The sequence below is a fragment of the Heloderma suspectum genome, chromosome 3 (genome assembly GCF_057233095.1).
Source record: "Heloderma suspectum isolate Gila_16-S chromosome 3, 16-S_ref, whole genome shotgun sequence".
Lineage (NCBI taxonomy): Eukaryota > Metazoa > Chordata > Lepidosauria > Squamata > Helodermatidae > Heloderma > Heloderma suspectum.
In genome coordinates, this window is record NC_139460.1 from 284,166,602 (window position 1) to 284,187,274 (window position 20,673).

General features: G+C 39.9%; 1 protein-coding gene across 7 annotated transcripts in view; it reads left to right on the forward strand.

The window, feature by feature from the left end:
* Window positions 1-17,261, forward strand: part of MFF (mitochondrial fission factor) — a 55,534-nt gene extending 38,273 nt beyond the window's left edge. For 4 of the 7 annotated variants that reach the window (XM_084847143.1, XM_084847150.1, XM_084847144.1 and 1 more), the window contains 3 exons: window positions 6,353-6,412; window positions 12,086-12,170; window positions 13,262-17,261. In XM_084847143.1, coding sequence (XP_084703269.1) covers window positions 6,353-6,412; window positions 12,086-12,170; window positions 13,262-13,393 — 277 coding nt within the window. In that variant the 3' untranslated portion in view covers window positions 13,394-17,261. The remainder of the gene's footprint in view (window positions 1-6,352; window positions 6,413-12,085; window positions 12,171-13,261) is intronic. The other 3 variants (XM_084847146.1, XM_084847147.1, XM_084847148.1) reach the window with 1 other exon arrangement.
* Window positions 17,262-20,673: the final 3,412 nt, after the last annotated feature.

Here is a 20,673-nt window from a genome sequence, read left to right on the forward strand (position 1 = left end):
AACATAGGATATTTTGGATTCCCAGATTCAAAGTTGGAGACAGCACTCCAACCTTGGATCAGGGGATCTGCGCTCCACACCCCTTCTCCCTTGTAGCCTGCATGGAAAGAAATATGCCGGCTCCTTCTCCGAGGTTGGGAACCTGATCTCAGAGAGGGGGTAAAGGAGCGTTCCAGTGGACAGGGAGGGGAGGAGTCTGGAGAGGTTGGGATACAAGCTATTCCAAGGCCTCTCCAGCCTCCTTCCCTCCCCATCCGAAGTACCTGAGCTCGATGGGCAAAAAAGCCCATCTAGCAAAAATGCAGAGTAGGAGGAGCGGCTTGGTAATGATTGCCTCTGCCGCTCCTCCAGCTCTTCCCCGCTGCACTGGATACTGGTAAGCCTCCAAGTTCAGAGGCTTACAAGCACTGAGGGTAGAAGTCATAGGATTGTGCCCTTAAGTATTCTGTTCATGCTGCCTGTCTATTCTATATTTTATCTGAGTTGGACAATGGAAATGGGTCAGATTAACTTCCATTTTAAACAATCCTTTTGTTTTAGTACATGAGAAAAATACAAGATGTATTCTAGCTATTTGGGGGTGTTTACATTTTACGCTGTTGGTCCTTTAATGGTATTTAATGTAAGTTTCACCACAAAAGAGGGAGCTTTTTAATATACCAGGTTCTAAATATTGTATCCTTCATAAAGTCTGACCCCTTTTAATCCCTAAAATAAGCTACGCGGTGGAAAGCCGCCCAGTGAACATATGACATTAGGTGGCCATCCGAATATTGTTAAATAAATAACGTATTTTTAAAAGTCTCATTATGGTTTGTTTGATGGACAAATTAAAAATTATAGCCATGTTTTAGTAACTGACAAACTCATTATCAAACTACTAAATTAAGTAAAAATATATATATTGTAGGAAAATGTTCAAAACTGATAAACAGAGAATATTCTACTTTCAGGAAGAAACTAGCAAAAATTAATACATTCAGGCTGAAGACTAACACACTTATTTGGGATTAAACACTGTGAATACAGTGGGATTTACTTCCAGGTATGTTTGCATAGGATTGTGAGGTCAGTGTTTGAAAATTGAGCCAGTAAGTGCCTTATGAATAGGATATGACAGAAGGATAAATATGGCCTTTAAGAGGTGGTATATGCCTCTTGGGAAGACATGTTGAGTTTTAACACAAAACATTGATTTAATTAATTCAATTAGCCTGAAAGAAATTTGAACTTTTATATAGGGACTTAAAACTGCCCCGATACAACGAAATGGGGCCATGGCTTGGTAGAGCAACGCTTTTGCATGTAGAATGTCTCTGGTTCACCTCCTAGCATCTCCAGTTAAAATGTTCTCAAGTAGCAGAGCTGGGAATGCCATCTGCCAGGCAGCATCATATATTCATGAACTTGCCATCTTCTGCAGCATTCCTCTTTTCCTTTATGTGAGACAACTTTCCTTTTTGTCTTTTCTTTTTCTTTGCTCTTTTTTTTATTACCAACACTGTGTCTTACCTTCCATCTTCTGAACTTGTGAAAAGCAAGAAGTGTTAGAATGATACATGGATACCATATTTTTATTCCCTCTTAAAACTAGAGCTGTACTTTCTCTCCCTGAAGTAGTCCTGACCTATAAAGCTTTACACATGAAAATAATTTTAGTAGCAGCCAGTCCATACATGAAGCATGCATATCAGTGGAAATCATTTGGGCTTATACTTGATGACTTGCATCTGACTGTGAATTTCCTCCGCACAGTACTGTGTGTGAGATGTTAGCTGATACGAAAGGTCTGTCTGTAGTGTTCGAACTATGGTAGGTCTATAGTGTTCAAACTATGATAGCTGTTGTACACATGCAAGTAATGGTTAGATGTTGTTGTTGGCGAATCATGGACATGCATTTGCAGTCTCGCCCTGAGTCTGGAAGCTCTTAAACCTGGAATGTGTGCCTTCAACAAATGTATTTAGAATAGTAATAGAATGACATCTACTTTTGCTTTGGAAGTGGAACAGCAGCCTTGTGTGCAGTCTCCCCCTTCCTTTCTGTAATGTGTAATGCAACTTACCCGTGTCTTGATGTCTTACACTATGTGTTTCTCTAGCCACCACCTACCCACTCCACATCATTGGCAGCTGCTGACAGGAGCAAGGAGTGGGGAATGTGTGGCCCTCTAGGTGTGCAGCTCTCATGATCCCTGGCCAGCATAGCCAATAGTGAGAGATGATGGAAGTTGCTGTCCAACAACATCTGGAAGGTCACACATTCCCCATCCTGGTACAGGGAGTCAGGACATGGTATAAATTGTACTACATAGTACGAAGGGGAGATGGGAAAGATTTAAGTGCCAAAGCTATGTTTTTTATAATGTTCCACCTTCTGTAGAAAGAATACTAGTCCTGTTTTGATAGCAGCACCTTATCAATGTATAATGAGTTAGTAACAGCCTTGTATTTAAGCACTGAGAGTGATACATGACCACCAATTGCATGCAGGAGATTGCATGGAGTTCCATGTAGGTGAGTGAGCAGACTGGCAGAAGAAAGACGGAATGCTCTGTCCCTCTTCTGTGCCTAGCATAGAAATGGGGAGGGGGAGCTTTATCTCAGTGGTAGAGCATATGCTTTGCATGCAGAAGGTTCCTGGTTCAATCCATGGCATCTCCAGGTAGAGCTAGGGAATAATCCTGCCTGAAATGCTGGAGAGTTGCTGCTAGTCAATGTAAACAATACTGGGCTAGATGCACTGATGGTCTAACTCAGTATAGAGCATCTACCCATATTCTATGCAGGATGCCAAAAGAGTGAAACCCCATCCTCTGTAACCAGCGTAGAAATCTGTATGGCTGGCTCCAGGTTTGAGGGGGTCCTGGTCCTGATGTGCCCATCTTCTGTCAATTGTTTTGTTCAGTTGATTATGTAAATTTGTTGTATTTCGTGTTGTTATTTGTATTGTATGCCACCGAGAGTGGCCGAGTAGCTGACCAGATGGGCAGCTAGTAAATCAAATAAATAAATAGGTCGGTCGGTTGGTTGGTCCTGGTGGACTTACCTGGCAGCAGTGGCAGGCAGCAGCAGAGCTAAGTGGCTGGGGAGGCCACTGTTTTAATTTTCCATGGTACCCCCAAGTGATGCTGCTTTGGGGGAAAAAATTAAAGGGGGATGCCCAGAGCAAGCATTGGTAGCAGGTCCTGCCAGAGCCATGGCAGCTTCCCAAGAATGCCAGGTACTAACCCTGGCCCTGGCTCTCCATCATTCTTCTGCCAGCTCCCAGCAGGCTAGTAATTTTTGTGGGCTTATTTATAGGGTTGGCTTTGATCTTAATTTTGCTTGGGGATACAAATTCCAGGTCCCTAACAGCTGGGGCCCAGCCAGGGCACCTGGGTTGCTGCAAAGATCAGGAAACAACCTTGTGTTTTGCAAAAAAAATTGCCTATAACAAATCGATTTCAAATAGATTGCAGATCTTTATGGCTTCTAGAGTGCCAATTAAAAATGAGTTCAAGTTAGTTGTGAACAGGAATTGTCTTGTGCTCCTTGTCTCTTCAATGGAATTATATGATATATCATCTACGTGTCGAGGTTAAACAACACACATACCATTCAGGAACCAATGACTTCGGGCAACAATACCTACCTGTCAGACTTGTAAATTATATTAATTACCTGCTTTGTATCTTATACAATGAATCACAACACTTCATAGCAGCTGATGTACATGTGTTCAGGCATCTGTAGTCAGGGTAGTTTGTGTTAAGTTATCAGTGATGTATCTTGCTCTGAGTAAATTTCCTGAGGAAAAATGGTGATACTGTTTCATAGAATTTTTCAAAGAAAATTAAGATTCAATTAAAAAAATAATCTAAGTCTGGGAGTGATTAGTTTGTATAAAAGGCTCAGGTTGTTAAAAGCTTAAGACACCTGACTTGTAGAAAAATCTGAAAATTGTTTTTATATGAATTAAAAGCAAGATGGCTTAGAATTTAGGAAAATGAGTACAAGATGATTGTTATGGGCTCATTGGATCATCCTGGTGAGATACAAAGTGGCATCTCCTGGATCCTAACCCCTCTGATTACTTGTTAAGTCTAGCAGGAAGCGCATAGTAATAAATATAGTACCTGACTGTCGTTTTTTTATACTTTATTTAAATTTATTTTTAGGCTGCCTTTAAGGGTGTAGCCATTAAAGGTATCAGTTATAATACTTAAACTCCAAGGTCAGATTCTTCTTCACGGGCATCTCTTTTACATAGAAAAACAGCTTTTAACTGATTCATATATGGTCATGTTTCAGCTTTAGGATAGTATGTGTAGACTTTAACATGTCTGATGCATCAGATTTTAAACCAGGCAAAAAATTGTGCACACACACACACAGACCTAGTTCACATATAATGCTACCCCCTGGTTTATTGAACCCCTAAATAGCCCATGATTTGTTTTCCTACCCAAGGTCTGTCTGGCAACTGTGGTTTGTTTTCTTGTTGTTTGTTTCCCTCCACCTTTGCCAACTCCTTCCCTGTATCCCAACTGTCTTTGCAGCATGTAGAGCAGCTGGATTTTTTTTTACTGCTCTTGCCCACCACCTCTTTAGCCTGGCAAAACAACCCATGAATAACCCACAGTTCTGGGTTCACACATAACAATAACCCATGGTTTAAACAACCCAGTGTTCCCAACCCAACAACAAACCATGGGTTCTGGGTTGTTCATGATTAACAAACCATTGTTTGTTAGTGTGGCTGGGTTTGCACGTTACCACAACCCACAATTCAACAACTCATGGGTTAATTAATCCTTGAGTTAGCTTTATGTGCAAACCAGGTCACTGAATCCATCAGTAACAACAGTTTGGGATGGCACTTTATTGACATCTCTACATTTTCCAGCAGCATTCTCATCAGCTTCTATACCAGAATAGTGGTGGTGTGCTTTCATTTGCGAAGGGTAGAGCAAGGTATATATTGGAGTTTGCATGTGACAACCATGTTGTCCTGTGGACAGCACAGGGACTGCATTTTAAAAATAATCTCTGAGTATCTTTGTTAAAGAATGTCACAGTGTGTCTTGGTTCATCATTTAGAGAACCAGTAGCAATTGGCAAACATCTTGTTTTCTGTTCAAGCACAGTATACAGTAGCATCTTTTGCTGAAATCCTTAGGGTTGTTCAGTAGTGGCTTTACCTTAGTGGAAAGTGCTTCCGCTCGCTAAAGCAGGCACACCCTACTACAGTACTTGATGCCATATCATATTCAATTCTAGAAGGTTCCCCAACTCTGAGAAGTCATAACCCGACATATTGGGTTGCGGGGGGGAGGCTCTGGAAAAATGGGGTGTCCTGACTTAAGCTGGTGGAAGTGTTTTCTGCTGAGGCCACCACTGAATACCAGCCTTGGAATACTCAGCAACCCTCTTGGGTTTAGCCATCTGTTGAATAAGCTAGGTAGAACCAAGGCATAGCTTGCTTTCAAGTTTTTCTGACCCTGGCACAAAGAGAAAGTGGGAAAGAGCATTGCAATTATATATTTAACTGTATTGCTTTCTTTCCTCCTTGGTACTCAGGGCTATAGCATATAACCAATGGAACTCAGTGTTCTTACATGATACAGCAAAAATATTAAAACAAGTTTTTAAAATAGGGAGAAGAGGAGGGGAAATACAATAAGGGTGGAGGGAGGGGCTAATAAATCCAAGCACCTGGAGAATAAAGAGCTGCACTTTTACATTGTGATTTATGGGGCTGTGGATCATCTTGGATCTGCTTTAGTACATTGTTATCCTGGTCCATATTGACTTTTGTGATTAATTTGATATGTCATTGACTGCTACTGGCAAGTCTGTTGTAGTTATGCACACTGAATTACCTTGTGGAAAAACTTCAGTTTAACTTTAACATGACTGCTCCCTGACCATACAGCAGATGGGTGGAAATTATCTATATAGTTTTAAAATAAGTCTTTGTGCAAGCTTCAATTCCAACATTTCTCCTCAAAAAACAAAGGGTTGGTTCCACATCTAGTCATACTCTGAGTAGACACGTTAAAATCAGACTTAGGTTAGTCATGATTAAGGTCCCATTGATTTCAATGGGTCTGTTCTAAATATGACTACATCTGGAATCAGTCCGGTATCTGAAAAAAGCAACAAGCAAATTGTTAAGACCCCTTCACACAATAGTAATTAGTATGTATAAAATGGAGTATCTTGAAAATAACTAGGGTTTATATTTGTGCTATTTCAGTATGATGGACTAGAAATACTTCAATCTTTGACTTTGGTTTTTTGTTCTACCTCTTCTCTCTGTCTTTTTCCTGTTTCTGTCTTGTGTCTCCTATCCTCAAAATTTGCCCTAGGCCAGTGTTGCGAGGTGGGTCGGCTGCTGCCACTTCCTCTAACCCTCATCATGACACCAGGTAAACTTGCATTTAGTTAGCTGTGATATCCTATATTCAGCTTTCACAGAATTGATAATGGTTTGCTCCTGAACATGTTTGCTCAATGATCAAATAGTAGTAGTTATAGTAGTAGTTCAGCAGAGTTTACTTCCTAGCAGGCATACGTAGGTTTGCATATTCAGTAGATTTATACATTTGGAGGTCAAGCAGGCCTTTATATTGAGTACAACTTTACCTCTCTGCTGGATTACATGCAAATTTTTAAATCCTTTCACTGGAATTCTTTTGCATTGAACAATGCCTGCTGATCTTTTAAGAGACCAATCCTATGCTACAAAAGTATTTGATGGATTTCTCTTTGATTTTAGTATTCAAGGTAAGGCCTGCTCAGAAACTTGCTTCAAAATAACTAAAACATTGGTAAACTCTTAAATTAATCAGACAATACATAATCCATTAAACTTGCATAGTATCCTTGGACTGGACATATTAAATTTAACACAGGAGATTAAATTCATATTTGAAAAATCATTTGAAGTTAAAACAAAATGTGTTTGAGATAATGCCTGTGGCTATGCATAGTGCTTTCCTTCTCCTTTTCTGTGTTCCCTTCATTGACTGACTGTTCTTGAGTATAATCATACAGAATTAAAGGATTTATTCTCTATGCATTTAAAAAGTTTTGCTTTCTCCCCCTCTAATCCCTAGTATGGATCTAGAAATGTAAAACAGTTTATTTGGGGCTCACTGTTGGCTGGCAGTGCTGAGAAATAACTTTTACTATTTCATTTTAGCAACAGATTATGACTTTGAAGAAATAGGTTTGGCATTCCTGTTTTTTAAATACACAAAAGATTATTTACAAAATGAGAATTGCTAGAACATGTCAGGTGTACCCACCTTATTTATAACACTACCATGTTTTGAAGATTTCTGATTCTGTTTTACTGAAAGGAAATCCTTTTACAATCCCATTTTGTAAAGAATTGGCCAGGGCCCACCTGTGCATCTAGAGAACCATATGTCTATGAGTAATAAAACACACATTTCAAACGAATTCCCAAATCTGATTCTTATGGCTTGGATGATTCTTCATTTGGGAGTGCAGTGGAGAAAGGAAAAAAGAAATGCCTGTCATGCCTACCTCATGCTTATGTTAAAAAAAAAAAAAAAGGACTTTGCAGGAATAACTACTTGTAAATGGCCACTCATCTGTGATGAGTAAGCATTGCCTAGTCAACTGGAAGCAGAGATGCTTTTGTAGTATCATGGTTCCTTCTGCACTGTTTTCAAGCTAAATATGGCTCTTTTGAGTCTCTGTAGCTGCTTCTTTTTTTTGTGGTGTGGCAGACACAGGAGACTGGATTTGGGTGCTAGAAATTGGCCCCAGGACTACCTGAAGTTGCCCACCTCTGCTATACCTACTTAACTGGAGGAAGCATCACTAAATTCAATGAGGTTTACTTCTAACTAGACACATAGGATTGCACTGCAAGGCATTTATTGCACAGGTTATAAACATGATCTTAATATGCATCTTACTTAAATCCAAGTCTTAAATACCATCAATGATAAATACTTATTGTTCTTGTGGACAGTTGTAAAATCTAACCATGGCCAACTTCCAGTATTAATGTCTTGTGAAAAAAATGTACATTTTGAACTATGTACTGTAAAATTATATATCTATTTGCAGTATTTAATTACTGTGACTGGACATAACAAAAGAATTCCACTCCCCGCCTCCTCCCCAAGCCCCTGGAAGCCTCCAGGCCAGGGTACAGGAGCTGCAGAGAGAGCCCAAGCCTCAGAGGGTCAGATGAGCAACCTCTGTGGGCCAGATTTGACCCATGTGCTGGAGGTTCCCCACCACTGTTATAGCAAATTCATGCCATGTAGTAAATTGGTCTTGTAATGTAGGCTATTCTTTACAAACCTCAAAATGGAAGGGAATGATGCTAAACACAAATATTTCATGTCCATAGCTTGAGTTTAGGTTTTTTTACTGCTCATCACTTACCCACGCTGGGAATCTGCTCATCACTTACCCACGCTGGGAACCCTGACAAAACCGAGGTACTTTTGGTGGGAGACAAGAGGAGGCTGGGGGATGTTGACCTGGTGTTGAATGGGGTACGGCTACCCTTGAAAGACCAGGTCCGCAGCCTGGGGGTCATTTTGGACTCCCAGCTGTCCATGGAGGCTCAGGTGTCAGCTGTGAGCCGGACAGCGCTGTATCAACTCCATCTGATACTGTGGCTGCGCCCCTTCCTTCCCGACCATCTGCTCCCATCGGTAGTACATGCCCTGGTCTCCTCTCGTTTAGACTACTGTAATGCGCTCTACGTGGGGTTACCCTTGAAGGCGGTTCGGAAGCTGCAGCTGGTACAGAAAGCGGCGGCTCGCCTGATTAAAGGCAGCCGCCGGCGAGATCACATCACTCCAGTGCCGAAGGAGTTGCACTGGTTACCAGTTTTTTTCCAGGCCAAATTCAAGGTGTTGGTTTTAACCTTTAAAACCCTATATGGTTCCGGCCCAGCCTATCTTAAGGAGTGCCTCCAGCAACACCAGACAGGCCGCTTAACAAGATCAGCCTCGGATGGCCTTCTCTCTGTCCCATCAGCCAGGACAGCTAGACTGGTGGGGACGAGGGAGAGGGCCTTTTCTGTGGTGGCCCCCACTCTGTGGAACTCCCTCCCTAGGGAACTCCGTCATGCCCCCTCTTTAATGAGCTTCTGTCGTGCATTAAAAACGTGGTTGTTCAGGCAGGCATTTGGGGTGGGTTAGGGTATTTTAAAAAAAATAATGGTAGAATTTTATTGTTTTAAATTGTTTTATGGTGTGTTGTACATCGCCCAGGGTGGCTGGGTGACCAGCCAGATGGGCGATTAATAAATTTAATAATAAAAATAAATAAATAAAACTGTTGGGTATAAATCCCATAAACAAACAAAAAATAGATAAATAAATAGAAAATGGGAAGAACTTGCTTTAAAACCCCTGAAATTGTCAGGATGCCCCTGCGGCAGGTGATGAAACACATTATTTTAGGCATTTACGTAATGAAAAACTAAAAGTCCCCTTTGGCCCTTTGTCACTTGTGCTATGGGGTGCTGGCACTAATCTGTCCCCAGTGCGGTTTAACATCTATATGAGGACATTGGGAGCGATGATCTGAGGATTTAGTGTGAGTTGCCATCAGTATATGGATGATACCCAGTTGTATTTCTCCATAACATCTGAATCAGGTGTGGTGTGCAGACTCTGATCCGGTTCTTGGATGCAGTAGTGGGCTGAATGTGGGTCAGTAGACGGTTTGAATCCTGGTGAGATGGATAGGTGAGTCATGGGTTTAGGAAATAGGTCAGTTGCCTGTCCTGGATCGATTGCACTCCCCCTGAAGGAACAGGTGTGCATCCTGGGGGTACTCCTATATCAGTCTCTGTCGCTAGAGGCTCAGATGGCCTTGGTGGCTAGGAGTGCCTTTTATGAGGTTTGGCCAGTTCGCCTGCAGTGGCCATTCCTGAACCATGATTACTCGGCCAAATTTTTTCAGACTTTGGTAACCTCAAGATTGGATTATTGTAATGCACCCTATGTAGGGCTACCCTTAGACCAGGTCTGGAAGCTGGTGCAGAATGCAGCTGCAAAGCTACTAACGGGCCTGTTTTCGACAGCATGTTACACCTCCGCTAAAAGAACTGCACTGGCTGCCAATAAACAACTGGGCCAAGTTTAAGGTTCCATTGCTAACATACAAAGCCCTAAGCAACTTAGGACCAGGTTACCTTAAGGATCACCACGCTCCTTATGTCCCTGCCCAGTGCTTGCAGTCCTCAGTAGGAGTATTTCTGATGGTGCTGCATGCTCCTGAGGTCCACTTCAGGATTACCTGTAACAGAGCATTTAGTGCTGCCGCACCTGCCCTCTGGAATGCGTTCCCTATTGACATTAGGCAGGCATCTTCAGTTTTGATCTTTAGACATCTGCTCAAGACTACCTCTTCATGCAGGCTTTCCATGTGTGGTGACCAAGCCAGTGTAGTCATAGTCAACCAACAATTATTTTATTGTGCTTTAATTATGTTTTATGCTTTTATCATTTTTGTTACTGGAAAGCAGTATATAAATTTATGTAATAAAAAGAATAAGCCTAATAAGAAAAGTCCTTCTGGATCAGACTGAAGGCTTGTCTAGTCCAGCACTTCATTTCCACAGTGGCCAGTCAGATCCCTATTGGAAGCCCACAAGCAGGAGAAAGCATCTAAGCATCTAATAAATAGTAATAAAAATGAGAGTAATAGCACTGTTCCACTTATGTTCCCCAGCAACTGGTACTGAGAGGCATACTGCTTCTGATACTTCAGGTAATAGATAGGCATCATGACTAGTAGCCATTGATAATCTTATCCTCAATAAATTTATCTAATCCCCTTTTAAAGTTGTCCAAGTGGGCAGCCATCATTACATCTTGTGGTAGTGAGTTCCACTATGCATTTGTAGAGAAGTTCTTTCTTTTGTCTATCCTGAATCTCCACCATTCAGCTTCACTGGATGATCCTGCCTTCCAGTATTATGAGAAAGGGAGAAAAACTTCTCCATATCCACGTTCTCCACACCATGCATAAGTTTATACCATGCCCTCTCACCTTACTCCTCTTTTTTCCAAGCTAAACAATTCCAAATGTAACTTTTCCTCATAGAGAAGTTGCTTCAGCCCTTTAATCGTTTTGGTTTTGATTTTCTGCATATTTTTCAGCTCTACAATATTCTTTTGGGGGCGGGGTGACCAGAATTGTACACAATATCATAGACTTGCATAAAGATATTGTGATATTTGCAGTTTTATTTTTTATTTCTTTCCTGATAATTCCCAAAATAGAATTCGCCTTTTTCACAGCAGCTGCACACTGAGTTGACATTTTCATTGCACAATCCATCACAACCTCAAGATCCATTCAGATCCTGACGGCGTAAATGTGAAGTTAGCCCCAGTGTGCATCACTTTACACTTATTATATTGAGTCATTTGCCATTTTAATGCACATTCCTCCAGTTTGGAGAGATCGTTTGGGAGCTCTTCGCTATCCCTTTTTGTTTTAACCATCTTAAACAATGTGGTATCATTGCTCACCACAAACTCCAGACGACTTACAAATAAATTAAAAAACACCTGTCCCAATACAGATCATTAGGGGACTTTTTTGCTTACATCTCTCCATTGTGGGCAATCTCAATTTATTCCTACTCTCTACATCCTGTTCTTTAACCAGTTACCTATCCATAAGAGGACCTCTCCTCTTATCCCATGACTGCTAAATATGCTCAGGAATGAGGGACTTTGTTTATTTGGACTTTCAAAAAACTTTTGACAATGTACCAGTTCACTCCTTTTTACATGTTTGTTGGCACTCTCAGAGGTAGTGAGACAGGGCTTACCTTTGCAGAAGCCACGTTGACTCTTCTTCAGTACCACTTATCTTATCAGCATGATATTTTATTTTTAATCATGCTTACCACCACTTTACCCAGAACAGATGTTAAGGTAATTGGCCTGTAATTTTCAGGATGTCCCTAGATCCCTTTTTTTTAAATGATGTTACTTTGGTACAGAGGCTGATTTTAGGGATCCTATACACATTGCCATCTACATCTGTGCCATTAAAGTATATTTGTCTTTTTCATCTCATAGATATACTCTTTCAAATGTGGATACATCATTTGATGGAACGCCAGAAGATTTGACAGTTGTGGATGCTGCTTCTTTAAGACGACAGGTATCTAAAATGCTTCAGCTATTGTAGTGCTGCTTCATATGCATCTTTCCAGTAATATAGTTAATGCTCTATCTATTCAAATAACAAATGGGAGATACGAGGGGAACAAAATTTAAATTTGCCCTAACATTTGGAAGTGCAAGTACAACTTTTCTCCTGTGGCATGATGATACAATTGTTCACTCTCAGTATTAGCATGCCTAGGATACTATATAGCACCTTGTGCATTTTCATTTTCTGAAGTACACTGATAAAATATAGGGAGTTCAGGGCACAAATGTGATTAATGAGAAAGGCATTCAGAAAGGAGACCCAGTTGGGAAGAACATTGCCATGGGTGCAGTGTGACTTCCAGTCAGTGCCAGTTCACACATCACGACAAGCCAAAGTGGGATAATTAATGCTTGGGGTGCCACAGCACATGCCAGCCACCATTTTGAATATGCAAGCCCCAGCCAGCAGTTGTCATGGCTTAGCATGTTGTGTGAACCCAGGTGGCAGGGGTTGTTTGAGGGTCAGATAACCCGCAAATAACCCATGGCTTGTTTTAGGGTTATTTTTGTGTTGTCTCACCCTCAAACAGCCCCTGCCTCCTGAATTCACAAGATACAACAAGCCCGGCACTACACAACAGTCTCCACAGGTGAATTAAACCATGGTAGGTTATCATGTCATGTGAATCACATAGGTATGTATAGGGTTATAGAAATTCCCGTGCTTCTTCCTTAGGTTCGAATGGAAGTCTGTTTGGCTTTGCATGTGCTATAATTTATTTTTCCATTTAGGCTTTATTCTGATTGGGTTCAAGCAGCTGAATTGGATAATTTATTTGTATTACATGCTTGCTTGACTTATTTATAACTGCCATGATTCTGAGGTCTAGGAGCATGGAACTGAGAGAGCTGTCTATTGAAAAGAACTCTTTTATTTCAAGTGTTGCAGAGCTGCAGGCTTCCATTACTAGAGTCCGACATGGGCTTGCTCCTCTTATAATCATCCAAATCTGGAGTGGATGAGACTGAGAAGTCTTGAAAGGATTAGTAAACTTGTGCTAAACATTAAAGTTGAAAGACATTTCCTTTCTTTTTTAGATTATCAAACTGAATCGCCGTCTACAACTTCTGGAAGAAGAAAACAAAGAGCGTGCAAAAAGAGAAATGATTGTGTATTCAATTACTGTAGCTTTCTGGCTACTAAATAGTTGGCTTTGGTTTCGTCGCTAGAAATTGCCACAGCACTTGCAAAGATTGGATGGTGGGGAAATATAGAGAATTTACAAAGTCTTTTGTTTCTGTCTCTGAATTGTATGGTGGTTCATGACATGCACTGAAAACTTCTGCCACAGTAAACAGCTGTAACATTACAGCATTAAAAGGATGCCTGGACAATTGTATTTATTTTTTTCAGATTTGTTGTAACATCCTGTTAACCTCTTTTTGCATGATTTGATGTACATTTGTATTGAACTGTTTTACAAAGGGAATTGCATCCACCTAGCAAAGGTGTCCAGAAGACAGTTCTCTTGTATAGAAAGATGCTAAACTTGGATTTAAATTACCTGCAAAATGGCATAACAAAGTATGGGTTTCTCGCTGTTATTCCATTGTTACATTCAGCACCTTTAAAGTTAACCTTTTACACTTGTTTTCTTTTAGTCAGATTTGATGCAGTAGTGCACCAGATTAAAAGGCATCCTAACCCATGTTTATCTCTCATTCAAGCACATGTACATATTGACTGAAAGATATTCTTTGCTAATATAAGTCAGTGGATTATCCAGAGGTGTGTGTAAGATGTATTTTAGCTTTAATTTTGCAAATGTTTTTTTTTTCCTAAAAAAAAAAAATACATTTTTAAGCAAATCTGTCCATGAATGATCTAAAGATTATGGAACCAAGTACCAATGGTAGTGTATTTAATAAAAGTCAACCCTAAGCAGTGTATAATTCCTTATTTTTTCAATGAACTGTAAAATATGTTCTTCAGATGTGGGGGAAAACCTCCTATTTTAGAAATCTTTTATTTGAAAGTATTGTTTTATTTCCCTATGTTTAGATCAATATTGAATCTCACTTTACTGCCCGTTAAATAAGGGTGTGGGTGTTTTGCTTGCTCTTATCTCCATCCAGCTATTGTACAGACCTCCACCGGCTTTGTGTTTGATTTTAAAGTTTCTACCTTTTGGGATAATGTGCTGTAAAATAAGAAAAAGTTGACATGAAAAGCATTTGTCAACTGTGAAAAACAAAGTCCTGTCCCTAAATATTTCAGTGATTAAAAACTAGGTGAACTGAGTCACTTACTGAAGTCATTAAGGATGGTGTTTGCTAAAATATATTTCAAATTCACTGAAATGCTTGATTCCAAATTGAATATTGAAGGCATCAAAAGGCCATGTAATGCTGCCAGCAGGCAGAAACTTGTCATGCCAGTATATGCTATTAGCATTGCACTTGGAATTGCTTACAGTAGTGCTATGTCAATGGCGTAAACAGAGCAGCAACATTGGAAACTACGTTTTATGTCAAGAGCAAAGAAGCCAGCAATGTTTATAAGCGGCTTAATTTTGCTGAAGAGAGACATAAAGGGCACTGTAGTTCAGTGGTAGAGCCCCTGCTTTGCTTTCAGAAGATCCCAGATTCAATCCCCGGCTTCCCCGGGTAGGGCTAGTAAAGAATCCAGCCTGAAACCCTGGAGAGCCATTGCTGCCAGTTGGTGTCAACAATACTGGGCTAGATGGACAAGGGTCTGACTTGGTATAAGGCAGCTTCCTACATTCCTATCACAAATTCATCTTGGCCAAATTGATGCAGACTTTATTCCCAAATGTGATATGCTTTATGAAAAGGCCTGCTTTTATCAAAGAGTTCAGTATCCTAGAGAAATGTATAAATCATTTGTTACGGGCCTGTATGAACTAGCTGAACGTTGAGTTTGCTGATAAGAGAGAGAAAAATACCTTTTAGATAGCACTTTGCCTGGAATTTAAAGTGCTAGAATGAGAGAAAACAGTTAATCCTTCACAAGGCCATAGAGCCAGCAAGGCCAGCGGAGTCCGTTAACACTCCTATCAGAAAGTGACAGCAATTTAAGAGTAACTTGGAAGAGGTAACATCTATTCTACAAATGCTGAAAGCAGCCATTTTGAAAAAGTAAGGTTACTTTCATGTTACTGCAAAAGCAACACAAAAGAAAGCCCAGGAGAAATTCAGCTGTTTTAAAAACATGCCGCACAAAGGGCATATATTTTCACTTTGAATGCACAGTACATAGTAGAATCCACATTAGAGGTGCTTGCCCACCTAGAGTAGCTCAGTGTAAATATTCAAATATTGGGCACTTAAATTAGAGCTGACTTTAAGCACATGATTCAGAAAATGTACTGAGACTGGCCACTTTTCTTTGATTACAAAAAGGAGCCCCTTAGCCAGATGGGGACAGCAGTGGGGAGTTTAACTCTATGCTGTTTCCCCACCAAATCCCCCCCCCCAGCTGCTATATGCCCTGATTTCTGAAATATTTAAAACAGTAAATAGCTTGGGTGGTTTTTTTTGGGGGGGGGGAGGGAAATGGAAGCCATATGGATTAACCCATAGTTGCTTTTAGTAAACAAAGAGGCATGACCAGTCTAAGCACATTTTTAAATCATGTTTAAAGTCACCTATAGTTTGATCCTTAGCTATCAGCTATCAAACTATAGGACAGTGCAAAGAATGACCACAGAAAGAGAAAGCCAATTCTTCTTTGGCTCAACAAGGTAAATAATGTGATGCTAATATGCCTATAATACTTAATGCTGATGCAAGCAATTATGGACTAGATGGTCTGCTGCACTGTATGGTTCAGAATGGATACTGACTGCATTTTCCTCCAGAACTTTTACCACAGCAAAAAAACTCCACAACCCACTATGTGTGAGTTGGGAAGGAATGCTTGGCTAGCATTTGGGCTTGTGAAAATAGTTTAGAGACTTAACACGATCTACCATCTTTCAGCCTTCTTGCAAACCCTAAATCTTCAGTGATTTTGATTAAAGGAAAAGACTTGTATCAATCACCACTATGATGCCCATATCTTCTGATAAGAATTAGGAAGTTCAGCTCAGTTAAGTGACTATGCTCCATGAAAAAGTAATAGCAGATAACTTGTCTTGTGTCCCCCAACTCACAACAGGTGTCATCAGTTTCAAACAACTACACAAAAGGCTACATATATTGAAGGTATCTAGGAGATCTAGATAAATAGTGGGGAATCTGTGGTCTTCCTGATGTTGGACTACAAACCCCATAATCCCTGACCATTGGCCATGCTGGCTAGGGCTCATGGGAGCTGCAGTCCAACTGTAGGGGGGTTTACAGGTTCCCCACCCCCAATCTACATGTTGCTAATACATTTATTATTACATTAGCACAGCTTATATGGACAAAGCAATCAAGATTATAATAAACCTTTTGAGCGAGAATACATAGATTTTGATCTAAACTCTATCCTTTGGCCAAAGAAACTGGATTGCCCAGTAAAAACTGAAATAAAGAATAACTCAAATATTCTTAGAATATGGGACTAATATAGATCTATCATGACTCTAACTAAAGCTCTGTTAGCAGATAGCAGATGATATGCAATTTATTCCTATGAGGAGGATTGGTAACATGGATAGATAAAAATGTGGAACATACATTAGGAATTCTGAATTTCAGTTATATGATATAATTAAAACAAACATGCATGAGATTCCCCCTTGACTTTAATATTTTGAGGTGAGAACATTATTTGCAAAGCTGGTTAACAAAACAGAATGAATAGGTTAGAAGACTAATTTTGAAATATTACATTTCTTGTGCTATTTGACACAAATTATGGTATACTTTATAAAAGTTCTTGTTGAAATTAAACCGTGAGCAAGAACAAGACAAAACCTATATGATAAAAGTGGGCACAGTCTTTCAATACTGCCATATATTTTATAACTTGAGAATAACTATGGGTAAAATGCCATTACTTCTCTTTGAATATCAATGTTAGAGAAAACAATTTTAACATAATGAGTGACATATAACATTTAATAAACTTAACAAATTGATAAACATGACAGATGTGTTGGCAATTTCATTTGTGTGCTGATATGTGTATTAATTTATGGTAGTTGTACCCTAAAGTGAAACAATATTGGTGATCTGTTGCAAAATCAATGAAGGGAAATAATAGGCTGTGAGATTCAACTGGATCCTTTTTTATTTTTTGCTAACTTAGAGTAGAAATATCAATATCCGTTATAAATTGTTTCATGTATGATTACAGCAGGAAAGGTTGTATACATCATGTACTGTGAAGAAGAACAATCAGTTAAGGAATGAATATGAAAATTATGGGACTATGTAATGTCCAAACTAGCAAGCTTCGCTTGTGTAAAAGAAGGCAGACAACAATTGGACACCTTTAAAAAAAAAAAAAAAGGCAGCCATGTATTGTTTATTATAAAAGAAAACTGGATATAAATTTGTTTAAAAACAATGTCTCTATGCTATAAATTGCAACTAAATAAATAAATAAATAACTTCAAGAAGTCTTACAGTATATTTAGGGCTGGATGCCAGAATACTAGAAATTACTTTGGTGAACATGGACAACTTAACTGTATGGATCATTAACAAAAGATAACCCTCAAAAGATAATCCCACTATCCTGCTGCCCAGGATGCATTCTGCCACTCTCTCTGGCTCCCCAGGACACCCCCTGCCCCCAGTTTACCTCCCTCTCTTTTTTGGATAGCTGGGTGCTCTTCAAAATGGAGTGCTGGACTGCAACTGCCCACCATTTTTAATTGTCTAAGAATGCCTTTGGAACCCATTTGGGCAGCATGCCAATCTCCCAGTTTTAAACTCATGTTTAAATTGAAAAACACCTTTAAAAATTAGGTGGGGCAGGCACTCTGGTAGGCACCAAGGAAGGTATCCGTGGGTACAGTGATGCCTACAGCCACCAGGTTGGAGACTGATTTTGTCCCCTGCAATGAAACCTGAATGAGTATATATCCTGAACTTTGCCTCCGAGTAAACATCCAGAAATTAAGCTGCCTTTCTCAGTGCTGCATCTAACTGGAACTGACTAGCTCTTTTATAATGTAAGTACAGAGTCATTAAGCAGGTGGATCTACTCTCTAAATAATTTTCTGAATGGCTGGTAGACAGATATCAGAAATGGAGCGTATTGTACCACTGGACAAAACAACATTCCATCTCCATAAACATGCTGGCTTTTTTTGGATTCAGATTTCCATAAATCTGTGAGACTTCCCCCTCTGTCTCTTGAAATCAAGAATCCAAAAAATGCTTCCTTTCAAACTCTTTTCTCTGCAATGAACTCTGCATATGTTCTGAAACCCAAGACTTTGCTCACATAGGAACATGCAACTAGCTAAGATAGATTGACTTTATTGATTTTATTTGGAATTATCTGTGTGATTGTTGCCTTTCCTTGCACAACCCCATCTCCTAAATTAACTTATTTTTTTTTATCTGGGCATTTGCCTGCATTGGTTTAAAAGGGAATTTCCCACTCATACCTTCTCCATGTGCAATATTGCACAGTTGCTAAGTTACCCTTGTGTTTTTAGGATATTTCATCACAAAGTTTTGTTGAGGAAGTAAATCCAAAGTAACTTTTTTTCCCCCCTAGACCAAGGTTGAAGGGAAGGGTCCATGACGGAAGGGTGTAAGAACATATCCCTATCCACTTTCTCCACAGCATGCATAATTTTGTACACCTCTATCATGTCTCCCCTTACTCACCTTTTGTCCAAGCTAAACAATCCCAGAGAGCTCTGGCTATTGGGCAGTATAGAAATGAAATAAATAATAAAGTGTAACCTTCCCTCATAGGGGAGTTGCTCCAGCCCCTTGGTCATTTTGGTTGCCCTTTTCTGCACATTTTCCAGCTCTACAATATCTTTCTTTAGGTGTGGTGACCAGAACTGTACTCAGTGTTCCAAGTGTGGTGGCAATGACATGGCGTGATTTTATTTTTCCTATTTTTTCATGTTGGCTTCCCTATATCTCCTCACATCCACATATATTTACCTTAAATATTTAAGTTTATATCTTACTTTTAGTATCTTATCACTTTTATTAATTTGCCTCATTTCTTAAATCTACCTTTACTTGATTTTTGTTAATAAAGATTGCTACTTCCTATAACTTCTCTTTCTGCTCCTAGTAGATAACCTTGTAGACTTCAGGCACCACAGTGTACTCTTGTTCTCTTTTGCAATGTAAAAAATGTGGTGTGAAAAGAAATAGAATGCAAAGTTTGACCCTGAATACAAGCCTGAATTGTAAACATGCTGAAATGTATTTTGTAACCCAAAACATTTAAGTGACCATTGAGAACAGTATGAAATGTAAAAAGGTCAACATTCTAAACCAGTCCATGTCATGTGAATCGCCCAGATCAGGAAGGAGAGGTGTGTGAATGGAGAATGAATAGTTTTATTGCAGGAGGGCCAGATGAGGGTGCTCTGGTATGTCCTGAAGATTGCCAAAGTATCAGTTACAGAACATGGAAATGGGCCAATAAAAGAGGAGGACGGCAAGTTATGACCACAGAAACAACCTTGAGAAATGTTGGGGAGTCAGAAGAAGATGTCAATCTGTCAGTAACAACATCAATCCTGGAATTGGGAACATCAACAAAGAACATACTGAACCTCTCTTTGATCTCATAAGCCCCAATGAGGGAAAAAGGTATAAAACTCCTGAATCTGCCATTGCTCAGGAGGGGTGTGGTTGCATCTGGATCATTTGTATGAGAGCGCAGGACAGGAAGGCCTGGCGTGCTATGGTCCATGGGGTCACGAAGAGTCGGACACGACTGAACGACTGAACAACAACAACATACCAACAGTACCCTTAATCCACGGGACACGTATTAAGTGCTCTGGCCAAGTACTTGATAGTGTGTGGTATGTGTTGGGTAAAATTCAGGGAAAGTATTTTACTGTCCAGGGCTTAGATAAGGTGCAATTATCTTTGTTCTGTCATACTTAACCGTTTGGGTTTAGGATATAAGACCTAAACAGTGGGCCATTTGCAGTGTGGACCGATCTGGAGCTGAGCAACAAACAGGGACTAACTGTATATTTCGTCATTTAATGCACATTTGGGTAACTAAGTTTCTACCTAAGAGGCGCGCAACCTCCTAAGCCTCAGAGAAGGGTACAACTTCTTGAGGCTTGTTAGTTTGGGGCTGTTAGTTAGGAGGCATGTAACCTCTTCAGTCTTAAGTTTCAGAGAGCCTGAAACTCTTTGAGATTTCTTTGTAATTAAGTTTGTACCTAGAAGGTGTGCAACCTCTTAAGCCTCAGAGAGCGTGCAACTCTCTGGGGAGGTTCTACTTTTGCTTATTCCTTTTATTTCAATAAATCTCATTTTCTTTCATCTACATTGGTTGTGTGCGTGTTCTTCTCCACCTCATAAGATCCCAAACCTCTCAGCCTGATCAACTG